Source organism: Carlito syrichta, unplaced genomic scaffold (genome assembly GCF_000164805.1).
Source record: "Carlito syrichta isolate Samal-C Ts95f unplaced genomic scaffold, Tarsius_syrichta-2.0.1 Scaffold304601, whole genome shotgun sequence".
In the NCBI taxonomy this organism is placed as follows: domain Eukaryota; kingdom Metazoa; phylum Chordata; class Mammalia; order Primates; family Tarsiidae; genus Carlito; species Carlito syrichta.
In genome coordinates, this window is record NW_007248697.1 from 712,973 (window position 1) to 739,371 (window position 26,399).

Consider the following 26,399-nt stretch of genomic DNA (forward strand, 5'->3'; position numbering starts at 1 on the left):
CGCACCTGCGCGTGTGTGTCCAGGTTACGGCGACACGCGCGCTCGGCGGCCACACTGCGGGGCGCTCCGGGGACGGACGCGTTTTGTGGCTGCGCCTCCACAGAGGATGGCCCTTCGGTGGGGGAGGAAAGTAGGGCAGCGTTTGAAGTAGGAAATGCCCCGCGGACGCGGGTCAGGAGGATTTTAAGACGGGTCGTGTGGAGGAAAATGATCAAAGACATGCACACGCCCTGTGGCAGCCGCGTCCGTGGTGGTGCACGCGCCCGGAAGGTGTGTGTGTGTGTGTGTCTGTGTGTGTGTGTGCCTTTGCCTTTTATGCCACGCCTGGCCATCCACCTGAATCCGAATCCCACAGCTAAAATATGTGTTGGGACTTCCAGGTCCAGTCTCTATTTAGATGTGTTATTGATTATGACAATTTTTTTCTCGGGTTGTGTGTGTAAATTTCTGAACAAGAACCCATGTGCTCATCTTGAGAAGGATGAAAGGAGGTTGTTCAAAATGGTGAGAAATCCCACTGAGAACAATCAGGGATGGTGGTTTCTTGGCATGGCAGTATTTATAGGAAAAGCTCTGATGAGAGCCCTTGACCCTTCTTCCCCACCCCCGTGGCTGTGGCGGCTGTGGCTGAGCGACTGTGGCTACCCTCTGGGTACCACTGCACGTGGAAACCCAGGCCCCTGGCCACCTACGGTCTCTGAACCTGGGTCTAGCAGGCCAAAAGTGCCGTAAGTGTGAACCTGAGGAAGACCAGGGAAGCTGTTTTAGGAGCTCTTGGCTCCCACCTATGACTCAGCCAACTGAAGAGTTGACCAGCCACGGCCAGGAAAGGAGCATGGGTAATGACCAGCCACTAGGGTGTGGAGTGTGGTTTCTGACACTCATATGGTGGTAGCGGTGGCCTTGAAAGTGATTTCATTTAGAGGGTGGCTTCCTTTGTCAACAGCATTGCCTACTTGGGGGCAGGTTCGTGGAAGGGAAGCCAAGGATGTGGCCCTTCCCTGGGTGAATGTGCCACTCCATTTGAAGAGATGTGCAAATACAATAAAACAAAATAAACTTCTGTCTATTTCCAATTTTTTTTTTCATTTGGTGTGGAATTCTTAGTCCTAAAAGCCTGTCCCCCTTAGGGAATTCAAACCATTGCCAAATTATGTGGCCTTTGCCGATTGTGAGTGGCTAAGAGCCTCTCAGAATCAGATTTGCTCTCTTTCTGGGAACATGCCTATGCCACCCTTTGCTAGGACCCTGCTTGTTTTCTTTTAGTTTATATAAATTTTGGGGGGGAACTCTGAGGCCCCTAGGGTTGGGAGAATGATCACTGCCTTCGAAAATAAAGCCTTCAAAAGCCAATCTGGCCTTTATAGTTTAGGAAGTTTTGAAGAGCTTAGTGGGTTGGTGTGAGTACTTGCAGTGCTTTCCACCTCAGCCCCAAGACATGCACCCATTTTGAAAGGCAAGAGAACTCACTTTCAAAACACATACATGAAACAGTAAGAGCAGTCACTAGTGTCATGGCAAAATATTGGTTCTGTTACGCAATGAACGTCTATAGCTTTGGGTGTCATGGAATAGTTGTTTTAAAGTTATCTAACTTGAAAATCAGTGAAACCAGTTTAGACTACCTACACATGGCATGACTTTTTCAGGAAAATGCAAATTTAGAGAATTATGAGCTATTAAGGGGCGTGGGATAGTTTTTGTATTTGGAGGGAAAAATACTTGAACTCATAATTACTCCGGGCTTAAATCACCTCCACTCCCCCTCCTCCCAGACCTCCCAGTGGGATCAGGGACAGACCCATGAGCAGGCGAATCTAATGAGTGGATGGAATCACGACCAGTAGCCGCCTGGCGACCACGGCTTCCCCTGTGTGCAGATGAGGTCTATATCAGTTAGGTGGCCTGGCCAAGGTCACTGTGCTAGTCAGGAATGAGGCCTGTAGAATCCTGCTTTTCGTGTTGAAGCGGGCACAGGAGCAGAGGGGCTAGGGCTTGAGAGCACCAGCTTCGGAGTCACAAGAGGTTTGGGTTCAAATCCCAGCCTCCTCAGTTATACACTTGGGACCCTGGATGCATTTTATACCTACCCACCCCCAGTCTTGATAATACTGCCTACCTTGTTGGATTCATGTGCGGTTTAGAAGAGAAGTTTGAGCATGTTATATGACAACTGATTGACGATAATAGTGTCAGGAACATCCTAGGCGTTCAATAAATATTGCTTTCTTCCACTTCATTTCAGAAGTACCGAATCTCTGGCCACACTTCCAGGCATGACATTCTAGCCACTCTGAATGGTCAGAGGCCAGTTTATCGAGGGCCAAAGAAAGGTCAGGGAGACAGGAGTACTCTTGGTGAGTGTTGACTGACCTTCAGAAAGGTGATGTCATCTATGTGGTGTGACTTGGGATGTCCTTGTAAGGTTCTTGCCCCCAAATTCCCATTTCCCCTCGATTCAATTTTAACATGCCCGGCATTTTTTCATTAAGATTTCTTTCCTTTGCACGTTGAGGTTTCTTTTTCCGCTTTCTAAGATTGTCCTGTTGAAACACAGATCCCCCTGAAAGGGGCAGCACCACCACTAACCCTTGATCAGTGAACCCCTTGGCAAGGATGGCCGGGTCCCGCAGGCAGCTTGCTTGATGACAGGGCCCCACAGAAAGTAAAGGGGACTGTAGGGGTGCAGGTGCGGCTTTCAGAAGGTCAGGAGATAGAGATCCCGGAACTCACCAGGTGCCTCCCTTGCCAGAAGTGGGGGATTTTGTTCCCACTAGTTCTTTTCAGGGTCAAGAGCAGAAAAACAGATTTTATTACTTAACAGAGTGAATGCTTATCCTGTGCCAGACTCTATCCTGTGGGTTTCATGTGTGACCATTTATTAAATAGTTGATATTAACTCCGAAGGAGACACTAGTCTCATTTTGTGAGGAGATCAAGGCGTAAAGATACTGATCAAGTAGATTTCTCAAAATTACACAGCCAGTGTCTGAATCAACATTTTTAGGCTTTGAATTTCTCAACCATAAAGCCAGAAAGAGCCTCGGCAGAAGGAGGGGTGAACCCCTCTAAAGAAGAAGTAATTTTTTTCCCTCTCTTCTTGTTATTCCTCCTCCTTCTCTTCTGTTTTTTCCTCCTCCTCTTCTTCCTCCTCCTCTGCTTCTTCTTTAACTCATCTCATCTGAATCACTCAATGTAAGTAAACGAAGTGTGGGGAATTTGTGCTTAAAAATATTGAATGTGTTGGAAGATCTTCCTTAAGTTGGTACAACCTACGGATTGATTTAATTTGCTCTCCATCTGGCCTACGAAAAGCTTCTGCGGTCTGACTGTGAAAGGCTGCCTGCCCCCTTCCTTGGTGTCCTGGCCCACCGCGGCTACTTATCTTTGGCTGCATAATGATAAGAAAGCTGACTTTCTGCTTGCACTGAGTAGTACCGGGATTAGCACACTGCCCTGAGAGGAGCGGTGCTCTCTGGAGTCAGGCAGTCTTGGTTGGAGTGGCTGCCTCAAGCATTTCTTAACTGGACTACTGGGAGCAATCTAGGAGACATTTTTCTGTGCCTCAGTTTCTCTGTCTGTAAAAAGGGATGATGATGCTTTGAAAGGTCTTTGTGACTATTGAAAATAATAGTTTGTTTGCAGCCTGATGCTTTGTAGGCTGTCGATGTCTAGGAGCTGTTTCTCCCCAAACTGTGGTTGATTGCTAAGCTCTGTTCCCACTGGTGGCTGCCTCTTCTGTTTCTTCGTTGTCCTCTTTCTGTCTGTCCCACTTGATAATTCATATTAAGTATGTCATCAATTACAGCAGTATTTCCACTCGGCTGTCCTAAAGCAAAACCTTTCAAGTCATTATTTTTTTGGGTTTTTTTCTTTCTGAGTCAGAGTCTCACTCTGTTACCCAGGCTGGAGTGTTGTGGCATGCTCATACCCACCGTGGCCTCGACCTGCTGGGTTCAGGCGATCCTTCCGCCTCAGCCTTCTAAGTAGCTGGAACTTCAGGCATGCGCCACGCCACCATGCCTGGCTAATTTTTCTTGATTTATTTTAGAGAAGAGTTCTCACCAAGTTGCCCAGGCTGCTCTTGAACCCCTGGACTCAGGCAATCCTCTCACCTCTGTATCCCAAAGTTGTAGGATTACAGGCACGACCCATTGTTTTTGTTTTGTTTTGTTTTTTAGAGACAGGTTCTTACTCTGCTGCCTTGGCTGGAGTGTAGTGATGCAGTTATAGCTCATTGCAGCCTCCAACTTCTGGGCTTAAGCAATCCTTTCACCTCAGCCTCTTGAGTCGCTACGACACCAGGCATGCACCACCATGCACTGCTAATTATTTGACATTTTTTGTAGAAATAGGGTCTTGCTGTGTGGTCCGGGCTGGCATCAAACTCCTGGCCTCAAGTGACCCTCCCACCTTGGCCTCCTAAAGCGCTAATGTTCACAGGCGTGGGCCACCACCCCTGGCCCTCAAATCGTGATCTTAAAATAATAGCGGTATGTCTGTCTGCTTTTGTTTCTGGGGCTTGTAGGTCCTACTAGAAGTCCATCATGTCCTTCGGCAGAGACATGGAACTGGAGCACTTTGACGAGCGGGACAAGGCGCAGAGGTACAGTCGAGGCTCGCGGGTGAATGGCCTGCCAAGCCCAACACACAGTGCCCACTGCAGCTTCTACCGCACCCGCACGCTGCAGACGCTCAGCTCCGAGAAGAAGGCCAAGAAAGTTCGTTTCTATCGGAATGGAGACCGATACTTCAAAGGGATTGTGTACGCCATCTCCCCAGACCGCTTCCGCTCGTTCGAGGCCCTGCTGGCGGACCTGACCCGAACTCTGTCGGATAACGTGAACTTGCCGCAGGGAGTGAGGACCATCTACACCATCGATGGGCTTAGGAAGATCTCCAGCCTGGACCAGCTGGTGGAAGGTGAGCGGAGAGGTAGCCCCGCGTGACTCTGGAGGCCCCTTCCCAGACTGCCATGGTGGTCTGGCCTCCCTCTTGCCTGCTGTGGGTGCATGCATGGCCATTCCAAGCTCACACCTCTGAGTGTGCTGGGTGGGAGTCTAAAAAAGAAAAAGCATGATGGCATTAAGTCGGATAGCTTCTAGGAATGGGCTGAGAGAAGAAGGTCCCAGCTCTGCAGCATTCTCTATTTCCTTTCTCACACCTGTGCAACGTTAATTGCAAAAGTCCGTTTTTTATGTCTTCGGTTGCATAGTTCATAGTCACTGCTAAATGCAAATTGAACTTTTGCTATCTCGATGTCTGAAAGTACTTGAACTTAAAATGACTAGGATCATGAGCTTTTAGAGTTGAGAGGAACCTTAAGATAGCCATCAAACCCATTAATTTTATCTCTGGAGGCTGAGACCCAGAAAATTCCTACGACCTGTCTGTGGCTATGTGGTAAGATAGATGGTGATGCTGGACCCAAAATTAGACTTTCTGACAACACTTTCCACAGTGACGCTTCCTGTTAAGTTCAAAGGATTATTGCCTTTCTATGGTATTTGAGGATATGAAGGAATTAATCCATTCTGTTTATTTTTTTAAGTTCAGTGTAGGGTAATAGTAATGATCTGTTTCAGATATTTAATGTGGAAATAGGATTGTTGGATCCACAGATGAGGACTGGTGTTTTTGCAAGCAGAAGTCAGCTACTCTGGGCTACACTTGCCTCCGGACTGAGCCCATTTGAGCAGGGCATAAAGCCTCTCATTGCCTTAGAAACTATAATCAAATTAAAAGGAGAGAGGTACCTGGGATTAAATGCCAACTGAGGTGTAAATGGGGATAGGAGAGCTTCTTTGGAGAGTGGGTTTTTCTGAGACTGGGAACTCAAGGCTCTGATGAAAGAGTACATGGCACAAAGGAGCATGGGAAAGGCAGGCTGGAAAGAGATGTGGAAGAGTTTCTTGAGTCCTTCTTTACTCCCCAGCAGGGTCCTGGGGGGATGCCTCGTGACTCCCTTGCTCTCTTGTGCAGGTAGCAGGAAGCCTCCCTTTCAGGCCCCTTGGAGTTTGGGGCTGCTCTCCCCTGACTGCACACTGATAGAGCCTTCCTGTCTTGCTTTGTCACTAGAGTGTGTGTGATTCAAGGCCAAAGGCTTCTCTCTGTTGGCTTCTCTGCATCCTTGGCAGGAATGCCAGCCTGGTCACAGTAGGACTGGGCTTGAGAGCATGCAGAGGAGTCTGGACTTGGTGTGTTTATTTTGTGGGAATTCACATCCCTTCTTGGTGACTTGTCACTCTGCCAAGATGCCTGCAGACTTGGCCGTTTTCCTTCTATTCAGAGGTTGGAACTTCCAGTAAATTAAAGGAGAAGAATGAACATGAAATCTTACTGTATCAGCTTTGATTTTCAAGCCCTGTCCTTTGCATGACCTTGGGAAATACAAGGATAAAGAAAACATTTGATGGTGTATTCCAAGGGCTCTGGGTAAAGGCTCAGGTGCAAAGTCAGGTGCACGACCAGTCACCAGCCTATCCTCTGAGGGTTGTTAGTGTTGTAGGGCAAATATGTCAAGAGCTCAAAGCATGTCCTAACACAGCCGTGGGATTGATGTCTCACCCTGTTCTAAAGTCACTTGTGCTGCATCTAAGGGGGCAGGTAATGTCAGTCAATTTCCCAGCCAGAATTGGGAAAGTGAGAAGTGGCCAGAACTCTTCCCATGACTCCCATCCACCAAGATGAGGGTGTGGGAGGTGGCAGAGGGCAGGCCTCCCCTCAGATCCAGGGACCAGCACAACTGTAGCTTGCTTGCCACCATCTTCTTTGTCCCTGTCATTTGCAATAAAATAATGCCTGCCCTGAGGGATTGCTGCTGTGACTGATGAGAATGATCACTCACCGTTTTATCGAGCATGGGCCAGGCACTGGTTGAATCCTTGCATATATGCATACATCTGATTGTCACGATGATGCTAGGAGGTGGGAAACATTATCCACATACTGTGAAGAGGAAAGGGAGGCACAGTGTGGTTCAATGTTATTTTCAAAGGCACACAGCGAGAAATGGTAGTTAGGATTTAACCCGGGAAGCCTGGTGCCAGAGCTGGAGCTCTGAACTGCCATGAAGATGCTGCGAATTCAACTCCTAGAAAAGGCACTCTTGTGCTTGTTGTAATACAGAGGGTTCATTTTTGATACAGCAGAAGGGTAGATAGTTTGGTGTAAAGTTAGCTAACAATCATCAGTTGTTCCTGTTGCCATTAGTGGTGTTTACATGAAATATGATTGCGTTAGCTTCTTCTTGAAAACCAGTGTTTTAAATCTTGACTTAATTCCAGGAAAGGAAGATGCTGCTCCCAGAATCACTTTCATGTCTTCATGTACTCCCAAGTCCCTTTTGTTACCCGGTCATATGAAGTAACTGCAGATCGGATACTCTGAGGTTCAAAAATTGCCTTTTGGAAAAAGTACCCTTTTCTCATGGAATGAATGGCAGCTTCAGTACAGTGTGTGAGTTCAAATGTTGGCTGCATTTCTTTTTTTGAACTTTCAACAGTTTCAACAGTTTTTTTTTCTAATTCATAACACTGACAATTAGCATGCAGCTGCACTTAGTGTTTAAATAGCTGGAAATTCATTTAGACTCGCCTCTTTGTCAATTACATTTTTGCTTAGTCTGTTAAAATGCAAACCCTTGCTTCATATTCATCATTAGACTCCCATCTCTCACTTTACATACTGATTTTATGTGAATGTCAATGCATGTTATTAGCTTCTCATTTCCCCTTCCAATATGATGATGTTTGAGTTTTAAATGCTCTTAGTTGGTGTAATGACAAGTGTATTTGACTCATAATTATTTTTTTTAAGTTTGTTCTTTCTCACTTTTATCAGTTTTCCCACTTATGTCCTTTTCTTGTTGCTGTTCCGGAATCACACATTGCAACTAAAAATTCTGAATTGCAGTGATCTATGTGCACCGATTTGTTGATAACAGTATCATGGTCATTTTCACTGCTTCATTAGTATATACTGATTATTATGCCTAAGTTTGGTGTAAGCAAGTTGACAGAGTTGGCTAAGAGAACACATTATATATTATGAGTTAGCACATGTGTATGCATGTGTGCGTGATCATACGTGTGTCTACCTTTGCACGTATGTATATATACACATACATGCAATGCACTTGCGAGTACACCAAGGGTGACTCTCTTGTTTGCTTTCCAAATGGCCTTAATATGTTTCTTTTTTTTTAAAATCATGGTGCTTAATAAGGAAACTTGAATTGCAGGCCTATTTCTGCAAGTGATTCATCTTGAGACTTGACCTCATTTTCCCCAATTTTGTACCATCTGTTTTCTACTGTAGGTATGTAAATGTTGTGAGGATAAGTGAGGGTATAACATTTAAAGCCTTTGAACTCTTAGGAAAAAGATACAATGTAAATCCTGAATGCTGATTGAGTGACTGATTTGGCCTTCTTTTAGCATCTTGTGAAAATGTAGGTGTGAGAGGGTAGGGATAATTCCTTTCAGCGCGAGGATACAATCTACATATATGTGTCGTCTTCTGGGTGGAACAATAAGCAAAACTAAGAAGTTAACTGGTAGGATACAGTAGCTAAACTGCAGGCTTTATTTGGCTTTCATCAGTCTTCCCACTGATGTCCTTTGTCTGTTTGCTTGATTTTGGGTCCAGGATCACACATTTCTTTTAGCTGTCACGTGTCCCTCCTCTCCTCCAAGCTGTGACAGTTCTTCAGTCTTTTCTTGTCCCTAGTGACTTTGACAGTTTTGAAGACCACCGCTCAGTTATTTTGTGGAATGTCCTTCAGTTTGAGGTTGTCTGATGATTAGGTGGGTGTTATGAATTTTTCGCCAGAAGGAAGTGATGTTTTGTCCTTCTCAGTGCATCGTTTCAGGGGATTCATGATGTTGATATGTCTTGTTGGTTACTTGTCATCAGTTGGTTGAGGTGGTGTCTGCCAGCTATCTTCTCTCCAGAGTTAGGATTTTCCCCTTTGTCATTAATATTTGGGGAGAAACTTTGAGGCTATGTAGATATCTTGTTTCTCCTTGAGATTTTGCCTAAAAATTTGGGTATTTATTGGTGGATCTTGCCTATGGCAGCTATTACTGTAGTGGCCTAATGATGATTTTCTTTTTTTCCCTCCTTACTTGTCATATTTTAAAACATGGGTATCTCCATTGTCCTGTCTTTGGAGCGTCTACATTCCAACTACCTACATACATGAGGGCACCAAAAAACCGGGAATTTATTTATTAAAAAACTTGTGTACTAATTCTTACGTGTTTAAACTTCAGTCACTTTCAAAGTACTCTCTGTTTGATGCAATGCACCTATCAAGATGCTTTTTCTACTGCTCAAAACAGTTTTTGAACTCATTGATTCTGATACCTTTTAGTGCTTCTGCCATTTTTGTTTCACCTCTTCCACATGGGCAAAATGTTTCCCTTTAAGGACTTGTATCATCCAGAGGAACAAACAAAAAAGAAGTCACTTGGGGTTAGATCGGGTGGATAGGGAGGAAGGGGCATGGGGGTCATGCCGTTTTTGGTCACAAACTGCTGAACACTCACTGTGGTGTGGGTAGGTTGCTTGTGCAAATCACCCGTCATGAAATGGGCAAATGCACTGAAAGAATTTCCAAAAAAAATTCACTGAAGCCTGATGCAGCCTCTCACAACAACGCTATCTGGTCCACTGATGCTGACGGGTTCCTAGAACACTTACCAAGAGGGGGATGCCTCTACTACAAGGGGCCCGCCCTCCAAAAGGTAATTCCGGTTTTTTGGGGGGAGGGGCACTACTCACACAGCCCGTAATTTGTAACATGCTTTTCTTGGCAGTTCCGCTCCTGCCCCTTCCTCCTGCTCTGGCTTCGTCTTCTCTTACTTGTTGGTACACTCAGTGCTGCAGCTCAGCTGCTCTCTTGGGTTCTCCCAGCTCTGGGCTTCCCTTATCTCTTGTCTTAGGGCAAGATGGGTGCTCTTCTCTGAGGATGCATAGAACACAGTTAAGCCCATGGGAGTCAGCCCACCTGTGTTTGAATCATGGTTCCACCTTTGCTATGGTTGTCATGTGATCTTGCACAAGCTACCTATGTCATTGTGCCTTAGTGCACTCTGTGATAAGAGGTATGCTAGTATGTATCTCATAGGACGGCGGTAAGGATTACAGGTAAGATAGTTTGAGTTAGTATAGATTCTGCTACATGACAACCTGTTCTACCAGTGGCTTCTCTGCGCTCATTACTCTTCAGCTTAAAATATGCAAATCTTTCATAATCTAAACAACTCTTACCTTGATCTTCCTGACCTCTCAAACCCAAAGCTCTTCAATAAAAAGAAATATCTGAGTTTTCTTTTCTTTTCTTTTTCTTTGAAGTTCCCTTTGTTTCTTACTCTTTTGTTACAACCAGGGGCAATTTCCTCATGTACCTTTCAACCCTGATTTCTGCTCTAGAAATTTAGATTCCTGTTTCTGAGTCTACAGGACGATGTCCCCAAAGGTCCCATGGACTCCAAATCAACATTTCACCACAGTCCTGGTCCCTGCTGCAACCCTTTACCTTTCCCATTCACACTGAGAAAGTAACTGGAATGATGATTTCTGTGATCCCTGTAAGATATAACTAAATCTTAGCTTTTGGTTTCCACGTGCCCAGAAAGTTTTGATGTCTCCACACCCCTAGACAGACATGGCAACAGAGGCACTAGCTAGGCTGCAGGTCATAATCTGCTCTGACACCACAGGGAGGGCAGGCATTGGTACTGAACATGGTCCACATCTGAGTTTTCTATCTCTATCTTCTCTACTTCCAATCCTACTTCAATACACTTGCTTATTTTACATCTAAGTCTCTGGAAGTTAGGGGACCAGTGGAGTCCTCACAGCCCAGCATGACCGTGGCAGGCACTCAACACGTATCTCTGGAAGAAAGAGGAAAGGGAGCAGGAATGGATAAATGCAAGCATGAAGGTAGTCCGGCTTCACCACTCATCTGAAGTGGCCATTTCAGGGGCCATGTGTGGCCTGCTATGGGCCAAGCCAGAGTTCTTGTAGGAATCCTCATTTTTGCCTTTGTACTTGGTGCATTGGGTGCTGATGTCTGCATCTCCCCCAGCCACATTCTCACTACCCCTTAGTGTCCATGGCTCCAGGCAGCTGATTTCTCTTCATTCCTTCCAATAGTGTCTCCCTCTCTAGGCACTGTTTATATACTGCTCTTGCTTTGGATTTCACCTTTTCCAGTTGGATTCGGGCAGCATCTTCTTCGATTTCTGTAGCTGCATCTCCCCCCCAAATCCCAGACCTGTATATCCAACAGCTTTCTAGAAATCTCCAGCTAACTGGAACTTCAAACTTCATGTGTGCACAACCAAATTAATTTCCTTCCTTACTGCCTCATCCATACCAATTCCCCTTCTTATTGTATCTATGGTGGTACAGGGAAAGTGGGCCCAAAGAGAATGTTAGGTGTCATCACTTCAATGTCTTCATTGCCTCATAGTTTCATCCCATCAACTGTCAATTTGGGCTGACCTTGTCTGCTAAGTACTCCTCATAGCATCCACTCCTCTGTCCTTAGAGTAGATGACGGGTGTTCAGTTCTCCAGCTCCTCTCCTGGTCCATGAGAGTGGCTTTCCAGATGGTATCTTGACTCTGTCCCCCCCACCCCACGTCCCACCTTCAGCCCTTTCTTCACACTGTAGTCAGAGTGACCTTTCTATCACTCGTGGCTGATCATGCATAAAAACTCTGACGTCAGGTCAGGAGTGGTGGCTCTTGCCTGCAATTCCAGCACTTTGGGAGACTGAGGCAGGAGGATTGTTTGAGCCCAGGAGTTTGAGATCAGCCCAGGCAACACAGCAAGATTTCGTCTCTATGAAAAATAAAAAAAAAAATTAGTTGGATATGGTGGTGTGCACCTGTAGTCCCAGCTACTGTTTGGGATGCTGAGGTGAAAGGATCACCTGAGCCCAGGAGGTCAAGGCGATAGTGAGCAGTGATTGTGCCACTGAACTCCAATCTGGGAGACAAAGTGAGATCAGACAACCACCGTCCCCCACCCCAAACAAAAACAAAAACCTCTGAACTTATGCCTACTATGGTCTCATCTAACTTGTTTGCCCGTGGAACCATTTTTATTTTACTTTTTTGAGAAACATATGTGAATATCTCACAGAATATCCCCTCTGTACTGTGCAGTAGAGTGTATGATTATTGTATTTTTACCCTGTGAATGCTCTCCCCTCTCTTTCTGTCAATGGAAATCTTACCCTTGCTCCCAAGGCCAGCTTGAATTCCATTCTCACTTCATCGATAACCCAGTGGGAAGTGGGAAGTGGTTTCTTTCCCCCCTGATTTAGGGTTGCCTGGATCATTTATTTAGCAGTTATCACTTGCTGCCTTGTGGTGGAATCTTTTCATATGTACCTCTTGCTTTCTAAGCTATTTGAAGACAGGCTCATGACTTAGGTTTTTTTTCCTTTTCAAAATGACTGATTTCGGTCTTACATCAATTATTGAGGACTTAGGAGGCTGTTTTTAATGTTTAGGTTTCATTGCTAGTGCTGTATGTACTTGTCACAATTGTGCTATTTGTTCTGTTATTTTCTCAGGAGAGATTTTCAACAATGAGATAATGCGTTGAAGATATAAGTATTTCCATGGCTCCAAACACTTCTGCTTTTTAAAAGGATTATTACTAATTTAATGTCTTTCATTGTGTTTTGTATTTATACTTTATTGTGTTTTTATTCTTTGTCATATATTTTGGTACTTTGTATTATTTTGTTGCTGCAACCTCAACACTATTTTATTTTCAATATTTTTGGTTGCTATTATAGAAAGCACAATAATATGTTTTAAATCTGCTTTAATTTGCATGTCTCTGCTTACTATTTGAACATCTTCCCTTTTTTTCTGGGTATTCTATATTTTGTTTTATTATTTGCTATTTTAGTACCTTGTATTTTTATAAATTATAATAAGCCATGCATACTATATTAATCCATTGTTATATTATATAGATTGTCAGTTTATTTTTCCTTTTTATTTTAGTTTCTCTACTTTTCAATTTCAAAAACTTCAGATCTCTCCATTTTTTTCTTTATATCATCTTATTTTTCTGTTGCTTTGGATATGAGAAGTTGACATTTTCCACAGGTCTGACTTACACATTGAAATTTATTTTCTGTAAGCTTATTTTTATGCACTATTAGATTTTGAAAGACTTCCATAGCAGAATGACCCATAAGCACCTTCGGGAAATCTTTTCTCTTGCCTATAATAGCACTATCAAAATCGCCTTAAACCAGCGACTTCTAGGTAGATTATGAAATGTTGCTGTACGTATCTGAGCTGGCTCACGAAATGTAATATCCAGAAGGCACTTGACGGGTATTCTATCCTATAAATAATCTTTCATGTAATTTAACTCAGTTTAGTTTCAGAGGTTTCAGTACATATTTGAGTCTTTCTTAGAGTTTGCCATAACTCACAATAGTGAAATTTAATTGCCAAAGATTTCAGTGAGAGAGTTTATACTCTGGAAAAATGAAGTATATTACAGATATCCTTCCCTTAAGATACTTTTGAATATATTACATTGTGATCTTAAAGGAAACAAACCTGAAGGAGGTACCAGCCAGCTCTAGGAATCTGAAGGGTGGGTATGAGGTCATTTTCAGAACGAAGACCAGTCATGTAGAACTGGAATTTACAAGTCACACTCTTAGCCAACGGAAAAACTCTGGCAGTAAGGGGAAGCAGGACAAATTCTGAAATCCTCCAATATGTAGTCTTGTGGAAGAACACTTTTATAGCTGACACACCACAGGCCCAGTCAATCAGGGAGCACATTTCCAGAAGTTTTCAGTCGTGCCTATTGAATTCATTTTAGGTGAAGATATTCTAACTTCATAGTAGGAACTAATGGCAAAGTGGAATTAACTTTACAGACTATTAAAATAATAAAACCTTGTTAGAGAAAATTTATGTCCATACTTTGAAAAATAATGGCAAATATGATCATTTAAAAATACATAGGTATTTTTTCGAAAACAAAATAAAAAACATGGACTCTTCAGTATCTTAAAAATAATCTGATATGCTAACATAAGAATTATTTCACCCTCCAACTTCCTGAAAATGCTTAATTTCAGGGAAGAAATTACCATATTCTGACATTTTAGTATTGGTTGGCTCCAAACATAATTTCATGCTTTATTCCCTTACTTAAAAACAAAACAAAAATTTGTTTTCTTTAGCTGTCTTTTTGGTTAAAAGCAAACAGTTTTTGGCCTTTCCAAATGCCACAGCTATTCAGGCAGATGCTATTTCTGCAGTTTTTGCTATTTGTTGGAGTGTCTTGGTCATTCAGAGTATTACAGTTTGAGTGGAGAATTAATCTTATCATGGGATTTTTTTTTTTTCTTGAACAAATTGAAACAAAATCCCAGCAAATCATTATGCTTTGTAATTTCCAGTACCACCTCTAAGATCTTTGCAATTATGCCATCCTTACTTAAGTTCACCTCTGATAAGTAATGCAAAGCTTCCAAAGCAAATTTTGAGCTATTTTGTTCATATATGCCTTTTTAAAGATACATTAACTTTTATTTCATTGCTGTAGTAGAAGTTACACCAAAAGACCTTTGCGGTGGCTTGATGTATATAAGAGGAAGTATACTGTAGTCATTATAAGTTTACTTTTTCTTGTTATTTTTGAATGGCCCTTAACGCACATTCATTGAGTCAGGACCTAAATGCAACCTATAAACCATTCTCTAAACAAGATTGCAACTTATCCTTTAACTCTCTGTCCCCAACTAAGAAAGAGACTAAATAGTGGATACTCAAAGCTGTTTGATCAAATCAAGACTATGTATTCTTCCCATTCAGAGTAATCACATTTGTTAATTTACAGTTATCAATGATATTAGTACATGCATTAAAAGCAAGGGCTATATCTCTCATGGTAGGGGGAAGTTCAGAATTAAAGTCTGAATAAAAGTAGTCAAAATGTGGAGCCGAATAGACTTACTGTAAAGTTACTTGCATAATCAAATGGAAACACGCCAGCATAAGGAAACGCATCTGGGCTTTCCCTGAATTCCTGAAAGGTGTTGTAGACGCTAAATGACTGTGATCTTGGCTTTGGTGGCTGTTCCTTCTCCTTCCTTTCACTCGTCACTTCCCTCTGTGCACAGTTATCATCCTCCTTTATTGGTGTCCCCATCCTTCTTGAGAGTCTCATTCCAGGCTTCAAATCTGGTAACTGAAGCAGAGGAGGCTCACACTTATGGCACAGATTAAGTGCTGACTTTTATCGGTGGTTGTTGCTTGGACCAAACCAGCAAGTAACTTCTCAAAGTTATCATCAGAGGACTTCTTCATGCTTTTAAAATGCTCCGTGTGCCTTATCTAAGAAAATGTTTTAAAAAGTGTTTATTTTCTCTTTGAACCAACCTATTCCATGTTGTTATGTTCTTTAAATCTCCTCTCTCTTCTAATTCAGTGTTTATTTTTAAAAGTTTTCTTTGTTGAAATGGAATTCACTCCCTCTATATATACATTTTTTGAATTGGACTTTCATTCTGTCACCCAGGCTGGAGTGCAGTGGCATACTCATAGCCACTGCAGCCTCAACCTGCTGGACTCAGGTGATCCTTTTGCCTCAGTCTTCCTACTAGCTGGAAGCACAGGCACACACCACCATTCCTAGCTGATTTTTTGATTTATTGTAGAGACATGGTCTTGCCAAGTTACCCAGGCTGGTTTCGAACCTGTGGGCTCAGGCAGTCCTCTTGCCTCAGCCTCCCAAAGTGTTGAGATTATAGGTGTGAGCCACTGCACCCAGCTTAAGTCACTCTGTATTTTTGTTTTGATGTTAGTTCTTAGCTTGGAATATAAACTTTTACCTAATCAGACAATTGCATATCTTCAGTTAGGACCAAATTCTGACAGACGTTGGCTTTGACAGCTCAATCACAGGCCATGTAAGTCTTGTTGGAAAGCGTTTGGGGCATTCTTGCATCGAGAGGGATCCAATGTCATGTCTACTGGGAACCATGTAGTCAGAAACAATGGACACCTTATCCTGTAAGACCTGGTTACTGAGTTCTAGTAATTTTTTTTATTTTTTGAGTCAGAGTCTCACTCTGGCACCCAGGCTGGAGGGCAGTGGCACACTCCCGGCCACCACAGCCTTGACCTGCTGGGCTTGGGTGATCCTTCCACCTTGGCCTTCCAAGTAGCTGGAACTACTGGCACGTGCCATCATGCCCAGCTAATTTTTTTGATTTATTGTAGAGATGAGGTCTCACCAAGTTGCCCAGGGTAGTCTTGAACCTGCAGGCTCAGGCAGTCCTCTCACCTCAGCCTCCCAAAGTGCTGGGATTATAGGCATGAGCCACCACACCTGGCCTGTAATTTTTTTTGAATGTTTCTTTTAGGATTACTACCAGATCAGGGTGCTATGACCTTGGGTCATTGTCACTCCTGTAGCGGTTTTGCATTTGAGATCACATCGATCTCTACTATCTGATTTGATCTTCATAAAAGCCTGGTGAGACTTCATTTTACCAATGAATAAACCATTGCCCAGAAAACTAGGGAACTTGTCCAAGGTCATGTGCTTGGGAAGGCCAAGTCTGGAACCCTAATTTTCAATTATCTCTTCTTACCATCACATTTGTGTTCTCCCTCATAAAACCTTCAAAAATGTTATTGTGGCATCCATGTATGTATTTTTGAAATTTACTTAAATCCTGAGAAAGGCATGGTTGGAACAAGTCACAATTTGCCAGGTGAGAAGATAGGGGTTTCATTAAACTCTTACCATCTGTACATGTTCAGTGTCATGTATATGTTCTTTTTTGTTTTTGTTTTTGAAACCCTGGTTCAGTTGTTTTTATGTGAATTCTTAATCTTAATAAAACAAGAACTTGGGTAAAAGTAAGGGGGCTGTGTTAGATTAGGCCTTGGTCACTTTACCTGCAATGATTAAGGCTTTTAAAGTAGTTTTACCTATTCCTGGTTACAAAGACCTATTCACACAGGAAAAAGCCATGATCAAATCTTTAATTTCAAGATGCTTTGACTTAACTTTATGAAAAATGCTCTAGAATCAGCCATTTTACAATTTGTCTTCTCTTGGTATATGTTTTACTTAATTTTGTATGTGATTAACAGGTACTTAGTAGTCTTAGTATTTTCATTAAAAGAGTCTCTGTTAAGGAGTTATTAATAATAACTTAACTATATTTATTTTAGAGGCAGTTTTTGAAGCTACAGTCTGTATGTAGAACTCTTTTAAAATTGAATTGAAGGCCTGACATGGTGGATCACACTTATGATCCCAGCATTCTGGGAAGCCAAAGCAGGATTGCTGGAGCCCAGGAGTTTGAGACCAGCCTGGACAACATAGCAAGATCTTAGCTCTATAAAAAACAAAAAAAATCAAAACAGTCAGGTGGAGTGGTGCACACCTGTGGTCCTAGCTACTCGGGTGACTGAGATGAGAGAAGTGCTTGAGCCTAGGAGGCTAAGGCTGAGGTGAGCCGTGATCCTACCACTGCACTTCAGCCTGGGTGACAGAGCAACACCCTAACTCAAACAACAAAAAAGTATAAATTGACTGTATGGTATGTGAAGATCACCGTGGTTGGCACTATATAGATGGGAGAAAATGAAGGGTGTTTTTTTGTTTTTTGTTTTTTGCTTGCTTTTGGAATTTTACTTGACTTCAGAAAATGTTTAGCATGAACTGTCATCAAGTTTGCAAATTACACGACTTTTTTTTAGTTTTTGAATTATCTCAAGTAGCAAATATAGGTGCTTCCAGTTTTGAAGTTTTCTGCAAATTTAAAGATCCCAAAATTCCAAAGAATATTTTCTATTTTGAATTAAACTTCATACCTTTCTTAGGTCTATTCAAGCATATCAATTTTTCTGTCACCAGTCTGAGGATGAGGAAATGGAGAAATAATGATTGCCCACACCCCAGGATGCCCATCTATTGCCGACAGAGCCAGCTTAGAAGTCAGAAATCTTTCTTTTTCAGTCATTATGAATCATGCCTCCATGTTTTGAAAAGTCAGCGCTAGCTCTTGCCCCCCAACTAGAAAAGAAAAAGTGGAGGATGAAGAGGAAAAAGGAAATGAGTGTATCTTAGTGTAAATTTAAATGTGTTTCTCTCTTCCATAGGAGAGAGTTATGTGTGTGGCTCAATAGAGCCCTTCAAGAAACTGGAGTACACCAAGAACGTGAACCCCAACTGGTCGGTGAACGTCAAGACCACCTCGGCTTCTCGGGCGGTGTCTTCGCTGGCCACTGCCAAGGGGAGCCCTTCAGAGGTGCGTGAGAATAAGGATTTCATTCGGCCCAAGCTGGTCACCATCATCAGAAGTGGGGTGAAGCCACGAAAAGCTGTCAGGATTCTGCTGAACAAGAAAACGGCTCATTCCTTTGAGCAGGTTCTTACCGATATCACTGATGCCATCAAACTGGACTCGGGGGTGGTGAAACGCCTGTACACCTTGGATGGGAAACAGGTAAGAGAGCTGTTGTGGTGTGTGACTTTGACTTTTGGGCAAGTGTCAGGGAGTTGGAGACCTGAGGCGTCGGTTTCACTCAAATTGTTGGGGGAGCCCAGTGATTTAGTTAACAAATACGTCCTTGTTGACCTCAGGCCAGTCAAAGGTTTGAGTTGGGCAGGATTATTTATGGGAATACATTTTAAAAAAACTATCTTTGAAGATTAAATAATTACTCAGGGATTTCTAATTTTTTTAGTTATTATTTAACTTTATGGTTCTTTTCAGTCATCTGTTTTCAATTTTATCATATGTCTTATAGCCTCAAGCACGATTGAGATACAGAGGTAAGCTGTGATGAGTAGAGAAAAATCTAACTCATTTCTTTGGTCTAAATAGTATTTTATGATTTTATGTCTCAGTAGCGTTCACTACTGAGATTTATTTAAATTTTATAGATTTTAAAATATGTATCTAAAGATTGACATTTTCATCTGGGTGGCTTTAAGGGACATATTTCTAGAATAGAATGCATCTTATATTTAAAACATAACTCCAGAGTTTCAATGAAAGGGAGTTTTCTTTAGCTGTGGAATGAACATCAGTTGACTTGGATGGGTGGACATTTTATTGTGAGTTGGTCAAAGGAACCCAAAGCAACCATTATCTTTCAGTGTCTTGGGTGGACTTCTGTAAAGATTTGACAGAATCCTGACAGTGAACTGAATAAAAGCAAACAAAGTTGATTAAATGTCAGTGTAATGTGCTAATCATTCAGAGTTTACCATTGTCTTTTTGTTTAACATTATAATTTTTAACATATAATCTTTGTTTGAAATTTAGTGTGTGTGTGTGTGTGTGTGTGTGTGTGTGTGTGTGTGTATAGGAGTCTCACTCTGTTGCTCAGGCTGGAGTGCAGTGGCACGCTCATGGCTAACACAGCCTCCACCTGCTGGATTCCACCTTAGCCTTCCAAGTAGCTGGAACCACAGGTGCGCGCCATCACGCCCAGCTAATTTTTTGATTTATTGTAGAGACAAGGTCTCACCAAGTTGCCAGACTGGTCTCGAATCCCTGTACTCATGCAATCCTCTCGCCTCTGCCTCCGAAAGTGCTGGGATGACAGGCTTGAGCCACCGCGCCCAGCGAAATTAGTTTTTAATGTGGCTCTATCAAAATGCTTTAAAAATTTTTTGAGGAATAATTTGGCCTGCATGGATAGCACATATTAAAATCAAAACTAAATTCCTAAGTTAAAAGTTTGATCCTGTTAAACAGAAACATTCTTAAACTTAAAGTTTATCAATTAAAAATCGATGCTAATTCTAGAAAGGTTGTTAGTCATGAAAGAATGCCTCTACATTCAAAATGCTCTAAATTATAAAATCCATTAGCAAGGAAGAAAATACACCAGTTGTTCATCTATATTTATCAGTCTTTTGCTTGTCTAATATCACTTGCCCTAAGTACCATGTAAGTAAGGATTCCGAGGCATGAGATTCATAATCTTCCAGTCAAAGAGGCTGTGGTCTGAATGTCATCAGTATATCAGTGACCAGAAAGTCCACTGCTGGTCTGTGAATTATAGTAGCGATAATATGGTAAGCTTCACATGTAGACATTTAAGGCTGTTCTTTTTCTACTGGTTCTATTTCTAATGGATTACCCAACCATCTTGCACTTTTGCATTTCATGTATTGAGTTTTCTCAAGATGAGAGTCTATTTTCATAAAAAGTAAAATTTAGAATAAAGAATACATATTGATGATTCTTCCTCTTTCCCCCTCACTTTAGAATTCTGGGAGTTCCAAATCGCCACCCACTGAATCTAAAAATCCACTTTAACTACTTTGGCCAAAGTCTGCCATCAGCTGATCATTTAATTTTGTCTTCTCCAGGAATGAGTTTCTCGAATAGGTATTATGTTCTCTTTTGTTTTCTTCCTTTCTGAACTTATCAAGTGTCAGTCTTTTACAATGACTGATTTGCTATGGTTTACATGTAAATAATCCCATGTTTTAGGAAAGTATCCCAGTTTTAATGTCAAAAGATCAGGATTCAAGTCTTGGCTGAGCCACAAATTATGATTTTAGCAAAACGCTTAACAGTGCCTCCTTATTCTCATCTGTAAGACGTGGATAAAATGGTCACCTCTGTTTTACAGCATGCTTATGGATAAACTGTGATAATGCATGTGAAAGCAATTTTGGACTGTAATGGTGACAGCCTTCTTGAGCATTGTTCTAAGTGCTTTACATGTATTAGCACGTTTAGTCCTCATGACAGCTTGGTTATCATCTCCATTGAACAGATTAGGATACTAAGGCATGAGTGTGTTAAAAACATGCCCAAGACCACACAGCCGTACGTGACGGAGTGGGGCTTCGAACCCGTCTGGCTCCAGAGCTCGTGCTGGTAACCTCTGCACCACGGCAGATTATATTCAGGCGCCAGACAGATGTAAATGGGCTGCGAAAGCATGGTCAAGGGAGCCATTTGTCCAAGGCAGATGATCTGAAAGACTTCTGCTCAGGGCTTTTCTCCTGCAGTCATTCTGCTGACTGTTGCATTCAACTGTTTTTGTGTTGTTGTGTGTGTCAAGCCATCAGTTTGCCGCTGTGGCGGCTCCTCTGTGGTTGGCATGTTCTCTTCATAGCAGGTGCAGGGGAAAACTGCAGAGGATTTGGATGATAAAGTAGAACAAACATAAAGACTTATTGCTTGGGTTCCCATTGGGAACAAAGATGCTTCCTCATGGTCCCCGGGAGTCTTTAGAATAGTTTCAGCTCAAAAGAGAAATCTGCCCAGTAAGCAGTTTGTTACATAGAGTTGTTTGACCGCCCTGGCAGAGACAGAGGCCTGATAAGCCGCTGAGGATAAAGCACTTTCTTCCCAGCCATCCTGTGGAATGATGATCTGTGCCACCACCATCTTACCCTTGGTGACGTTGGGATCCGCATGCTGTCAGCAGGATGTCCCCCTAAGATCACTTGTCCTATCTCTGTTTTGTTGTTGTTGTTGTTTGTTTGTTTTTACTTGTTTAACTGAGTCCTCACATCAGCTCCATAAACAATATGGGAACTCCAATGTCCAATAAAGTATTTAAATCTATACTTTTTTTAAATTGAGAAAATGGAGTTGGGCTGGGCGTGGTGGCTCATGCCTGCAGTCCCAGCACTTTGGGAGGCTAAAATGGGAGGATTGCTTGAGGCCAGAAGTTCAAGAACAGCCTGGGTGACATAACGAGATCCCATTTCTACCAAAAAAAAAAAAAGACGAAAGTGAGCAGCATGGTGGTGTGCATCTTTAGTCCCAGCGACTCAGGAGTCTGAGGGAGGAGGATCACTTGAACCCGGGAAGTCTGGCTTCAATGAGCTATGATCACACTTCTGCACTGCAGCCTGGGCAACACAGCAAGACCCTGCCTTAAAAAGAAAGAGAGAAAGAGGGAGAGAGGGAGAGAGAGAGAGAGAATGGAATTGTTTTAAAAATGAATACCTTGAGTGCTTTGAGTAAATGGGGGTAGGAGAGATAAGCAAGCAGGATGGCTTTCAAATGGCTTCCAGGTAGCCTGCAGATCCTGCAGATGTATCCAGGGGGTGGAAACTGTTGATGCTAGGATTTTTGACAGTGACACCATGAAAATCCTAGCTTGCTGTTTCAGGTGCTACCCAGAGGAAACAGTCACTGCAGGGCACGGAGCACATCCTGTTCTTGCTTCTTTCTACCGTGACTCCTTGCTCAGTTGCCTCTTGGGTTTGTGTTAAGCCCTAACCGAAGAGTTCATCACACAGTAGTTTCTTGTGGCTTTTAGGCAGAGATAGATGGGAAGTCAACATGTTGGAAATGCTGCACCCTCTAGAAGAGATTTTGCAGGAAGCTGCATTAGGCCAAGATGAGCAGCCTATGTAGGAGGAAACCCTTTTCAGTGGTTTCAGAGGCACTGAAGCTTCAGGTAAAAGGTTGCCATAACCCTCCCTCCTCTTCCTTAGGTTTCAGGGTGACTGCTCACCATGTCACCACGCACTTTACTGGCATGGCTGGGGAGTCCAGTAAAGCACTCACCGTGCCTTTTTTTCACCGATGTATTTTCTACCTGTACCTTGATTAAGGGCTTCTGGAGAAGAAAAGAGGGTTTTCTTTTTTCTTTTTTTTTTTTTTGAGTTGGAGTCTCACTCTGTCGCCCAGACTGGAGTATAGTGGCCACTCCCGGCCACCGCAGCCTTGCCTGCTGGGCTCTGGCGATCCTTCTGCCTCAGCTTTCTGAGTAGCCAGAATTACAGGCATGTGCTACCACACCCAGCTGATTTTTTTATTTATTGTAGAGATGAGGTCTTGCTGCCAGGCGGGTCTCAAACTCGTGGGCTCAGGCAATCCACTCACCTCAGCCTCCCAAAGGTGCGGAATTACAGGCTGAGCCACCGAGCCCGGCAAGAGGGTGTTTTCTAGCTGATGGTTAAAGTCACATCCCCTGCTGGAAGTGGTGGCTCATGCCTGTAATTCCAGCATTTTGGGAGGCCAAGGAAAGAGGATCACTTGAGTCCAGGAATTCAAGACCAGCCTGGGCAACACAGAGAGACCTCTACGAAGAAAATCTAAAAATTAGCTGAGCATGGTGATATGCACCTGTAGTCCCAGCTACTCGGGAGACTGAGGCGGAAGGATCACCTTAACCCAGAAGGTTAAGACTGCAATGTTTGTGCCACTGCACTTCAGCCTGAGAGACAGAATGAGACCCCGATTAAAAAAAAAAAAAGAAAAAGAAAAAGAAATCACGCCCCCTGTCTCCATATTCAAGGGTAAGATTTGCGGGATTTAAGAGCCCACAACAAAGCCTCAACATCCAGAGTTTGGAACGGGGCAAGAGGGTGTTGGGGCTTTGCTGTGGATTCTTTTTTCACTCACCCTGCCAAGTGGCTACTCCCAGAGGCCATTTGGAATATGACTATTTTTTAAGTGATTAAAATAAGCCCCAAAGTTACCAGATATGCTACAAAGTTACCCTTGCATAACTCCTGACTCCTTTTATGGAAAAGCAAATCTGGCTGGCATTGAGCTGTTAAATCTGCTAAATCTGTGTTTCTTGAATCCTTCCTTAGAAACATAGAACAGCGAACTCAGAATAGCGAGTGCATAAGCAGGTAATTTATACCATAAAGATCGTAGACCAGGTCCTTCCCAATGATGCCCCCTTCCCATTGAAATGCAGCAGTGATAAACTAGGTTGCTCTTTAAGTGGAAAATAGATGCATATTCCCATCTCAGCTACTCTTTGACATTGAAGATCTGTGCAACACTGCAGCATACTTTCATAGTAGAGGAAAAACTCAGATAAGTTATATTTTTATCTTGCAGACATGACACATAGGCCGTACATTTTCTAAAAACTACAGCCAGCATGCTGGAAGGAACAAACTGACAAGGCAAAAATTCCAAGTTCAGCCAAATATGCTTTAAGAGGCTTATTCTGAGCCAAATGTAAGTGACCAGGCCTGGGACACAGACCCCAGAAGTCTTGAGAGCATGTATTTGGGCAGTTGAATTGCAGTTTGGTTATATACATTTTAGGTAGGTAGATGATTTTTAAAAAGCCATAAATCAATACATGTGAGATTTACATTGGTTCATCCTGGGAAGGTGGGACCTCTCCAAGCAGGGACTTATGGGTTGTAGGTGGAGTCAAAGATTTCTTGACTGGCATTTATAGTTTCTAGCTAAGACATTTTGGAAATCAATAGAGGGATGTCTTGTTGAGATACACAGGCAGAAAAACTCCAGGTTTCTTGATACGTAGGTGAAGTCCTATAAAGTGGGGCAGACTTCAGAGAGAATAGATTAGTGTCTTACAAGTTGCCCAGAGTCTGGGAGTTCCCCAGATGTGGCTTTGCAAGGTCATAAAGTACTTTGATTTCTGTCTTTATCGTTGTGTGATGTTATGACAGAGTCTGGTTGGCAAACAAACTTCAGTGTAAAGAGTAATACGGTAATAAAGAGTCTTCATCAGGCATGACTCCCCAAGCCTTTTAGGAATTTGGATAAGAGAAGAAAGGTTAGAGTGTAGTCCTCAAAACAATTTATTGATTTCCTAATATGGAAAACACTAGGAATCACTCAGCTGTAGAAAGGGAACACATAAACTGATTTAGATGGTAACCCCCGAGAATAGGCATCTTGGTTGTCATGTTGAGGACATCCCAGTAGCTGTTGATAAATTAATTTGGTACTGTATCTTCTCTGTATCTTTTAATTTTGAATCCCCATTGCCTGTTGTAAACATAAAGCTCAAAAGATGCTTGTAAATGAGTCATAATTGCAGCCATTTATTTTAGGTGGTTAGTATGGGAGTTTTATTGAAATTCAGAAATAGTAATGATGAGATTAATAGTAACATATGAATCAGGGATCAGAAAATGGTCTTTACTTTTTTCCTTTTGGTTTTTGTTATCTGACTTTAATATGAAGTAAAAATAATTTGAACTGCCTTGAGTTTAGAGAACTTAGAACTTCCTCTTATAAGTTAAAATAAAAAAGGTATACATTGCTGTTGACATCTGACCTTGGCTATAGCAACTGGTGAGCACAGGAACCAGAAGCTTCCTAATGCCGTAAGAAATTTAGAATCTGATAGGATTTGGCTGTAATGGAAAAGGAGATTTTCTGTAGCTGTTAGTGGCATTTTTCCTTTTTTATTAATATAACTATTCTGTGATAGCTCTAATTAACTTTTGCAAACATATTAAAACTCTTCCTTCTTGGTATTAAGATTGTGTACTGTTATGATTTGGTACATTATATGTGTTGTAAAAATGAATGTAACATTTTTTAGTTGCAATGGTGTAAAAAGGCCAGTTGATACAAGTAATTTAGCTTATATATTAAAATGTGAAATTAACATTTTTAACAAAAGCTCAGAGCACATGTTAAACCATCCTCATGATTTATTAGAGCTGTGAATTGATGGAAATAACTGATTTCAAAGAAAAAGAAATTTAGAAATTGTTATGACACTTCACTTAAAGAATTAAAATGTTCAGAATAGAATGTGCTATTTTAGGTTCCGTATCTGTGGTCGATATTCAGGATTTATGAGCTACACCTGTCCTTATGTAGATATAAATTCCTTCCAATTGGGAAGAGTAAAATCCTTTTCTTCCAATCTGAACTCCTCTAAGAATGTAATCAATTTTGGGTGCCTGCAGTGATGTGTATTTTAAGGCTTAGATTCGTTTCAGCAAAAGTCAGTTTTCTGTAAATTGAATTCTAATTTGCTGTAAAAATGAATTCTGCGTTCCCTCAGTGTTCCACTGCAGCACTGAAGATAAGTTCCCTAAAGTCCTTCCTGTAGTATGCTGAGGACATTCTAGGGACTTTTTTTTTTTTAAGTCAGGGTCTCACTCTTGTTACTCACTGCAGCCTTGGCTTTCTGGGCTCGGTTGATCCTCTTATCTCAGCCTCCTGAGTTGCTGAGACTACAGGCATGCACTACCATGTCTGGTTAATTTTCTCATTTTTTTGGTAGAGACAGGGTCTCACTGTGTTACCCAGGCTGGTCTCAAACTCCTAGACTCAAACAATCCTCTTGCCTCAGCTTCCCAAAGTGCTGGGATGACAGACGTGAGCCACTGTGCCTGGCCATATTTTGGGGACTTGTACAAGTCTACTGGCTTTGGAATTGCTTGCTAGTGGTTGTTTCTGCTGCTTCTGTGATGGCTGGGAGCTCTGACTTGGCCTATGAGTCTCCTCTATCTGCTGGAAGCATGCTGGAGTGATGGAAAGAACTTGGACTTTAAAGTCGGCTTGTCAGCCGGGCTCGGTGGCTCAGCCTGTAATCCCGCGCCTTTGGGAGGCTGAGGTGAGTGGATTGCCTGAGCCCGCGGGTTCGA

General features: G+C 42.4%; 1 protein-coding gene across 6 annotated transcripts in view; it reads left to right on the forward strand.

Moving 5' to 3' along the window:
* Positions 1 to 4,526: 4,526 nt before the first annotated feature.
* The window catches only part of DCLK1 (doublecortin like kinase 1), a 373,078-nt gene continuing 351,205 nt past the window's right edge, over positions 4,527 to 26,399 (forward strand). For all 6 annotated transcript variants that reach the window (XM_021713540.1, XM_008060373.2, XM_008060372.2 and 3 more), the window contains exons 1-2: positions 4,527 to 4,923; positions 18,188 to 18,534. In XM_021713540.1, the coding sequence (XP_021569215.1) occupies positions 4,548 to 4,923; positions 18,188 to 18,534 (723 nt within the window). In that variant the 5' untranslated portion in view covers positions 4,527 to 4,547. The remainder of the gene's footprint in view (positions 4,924 to 18,187; positions 18,535 to 26,399) is intronic.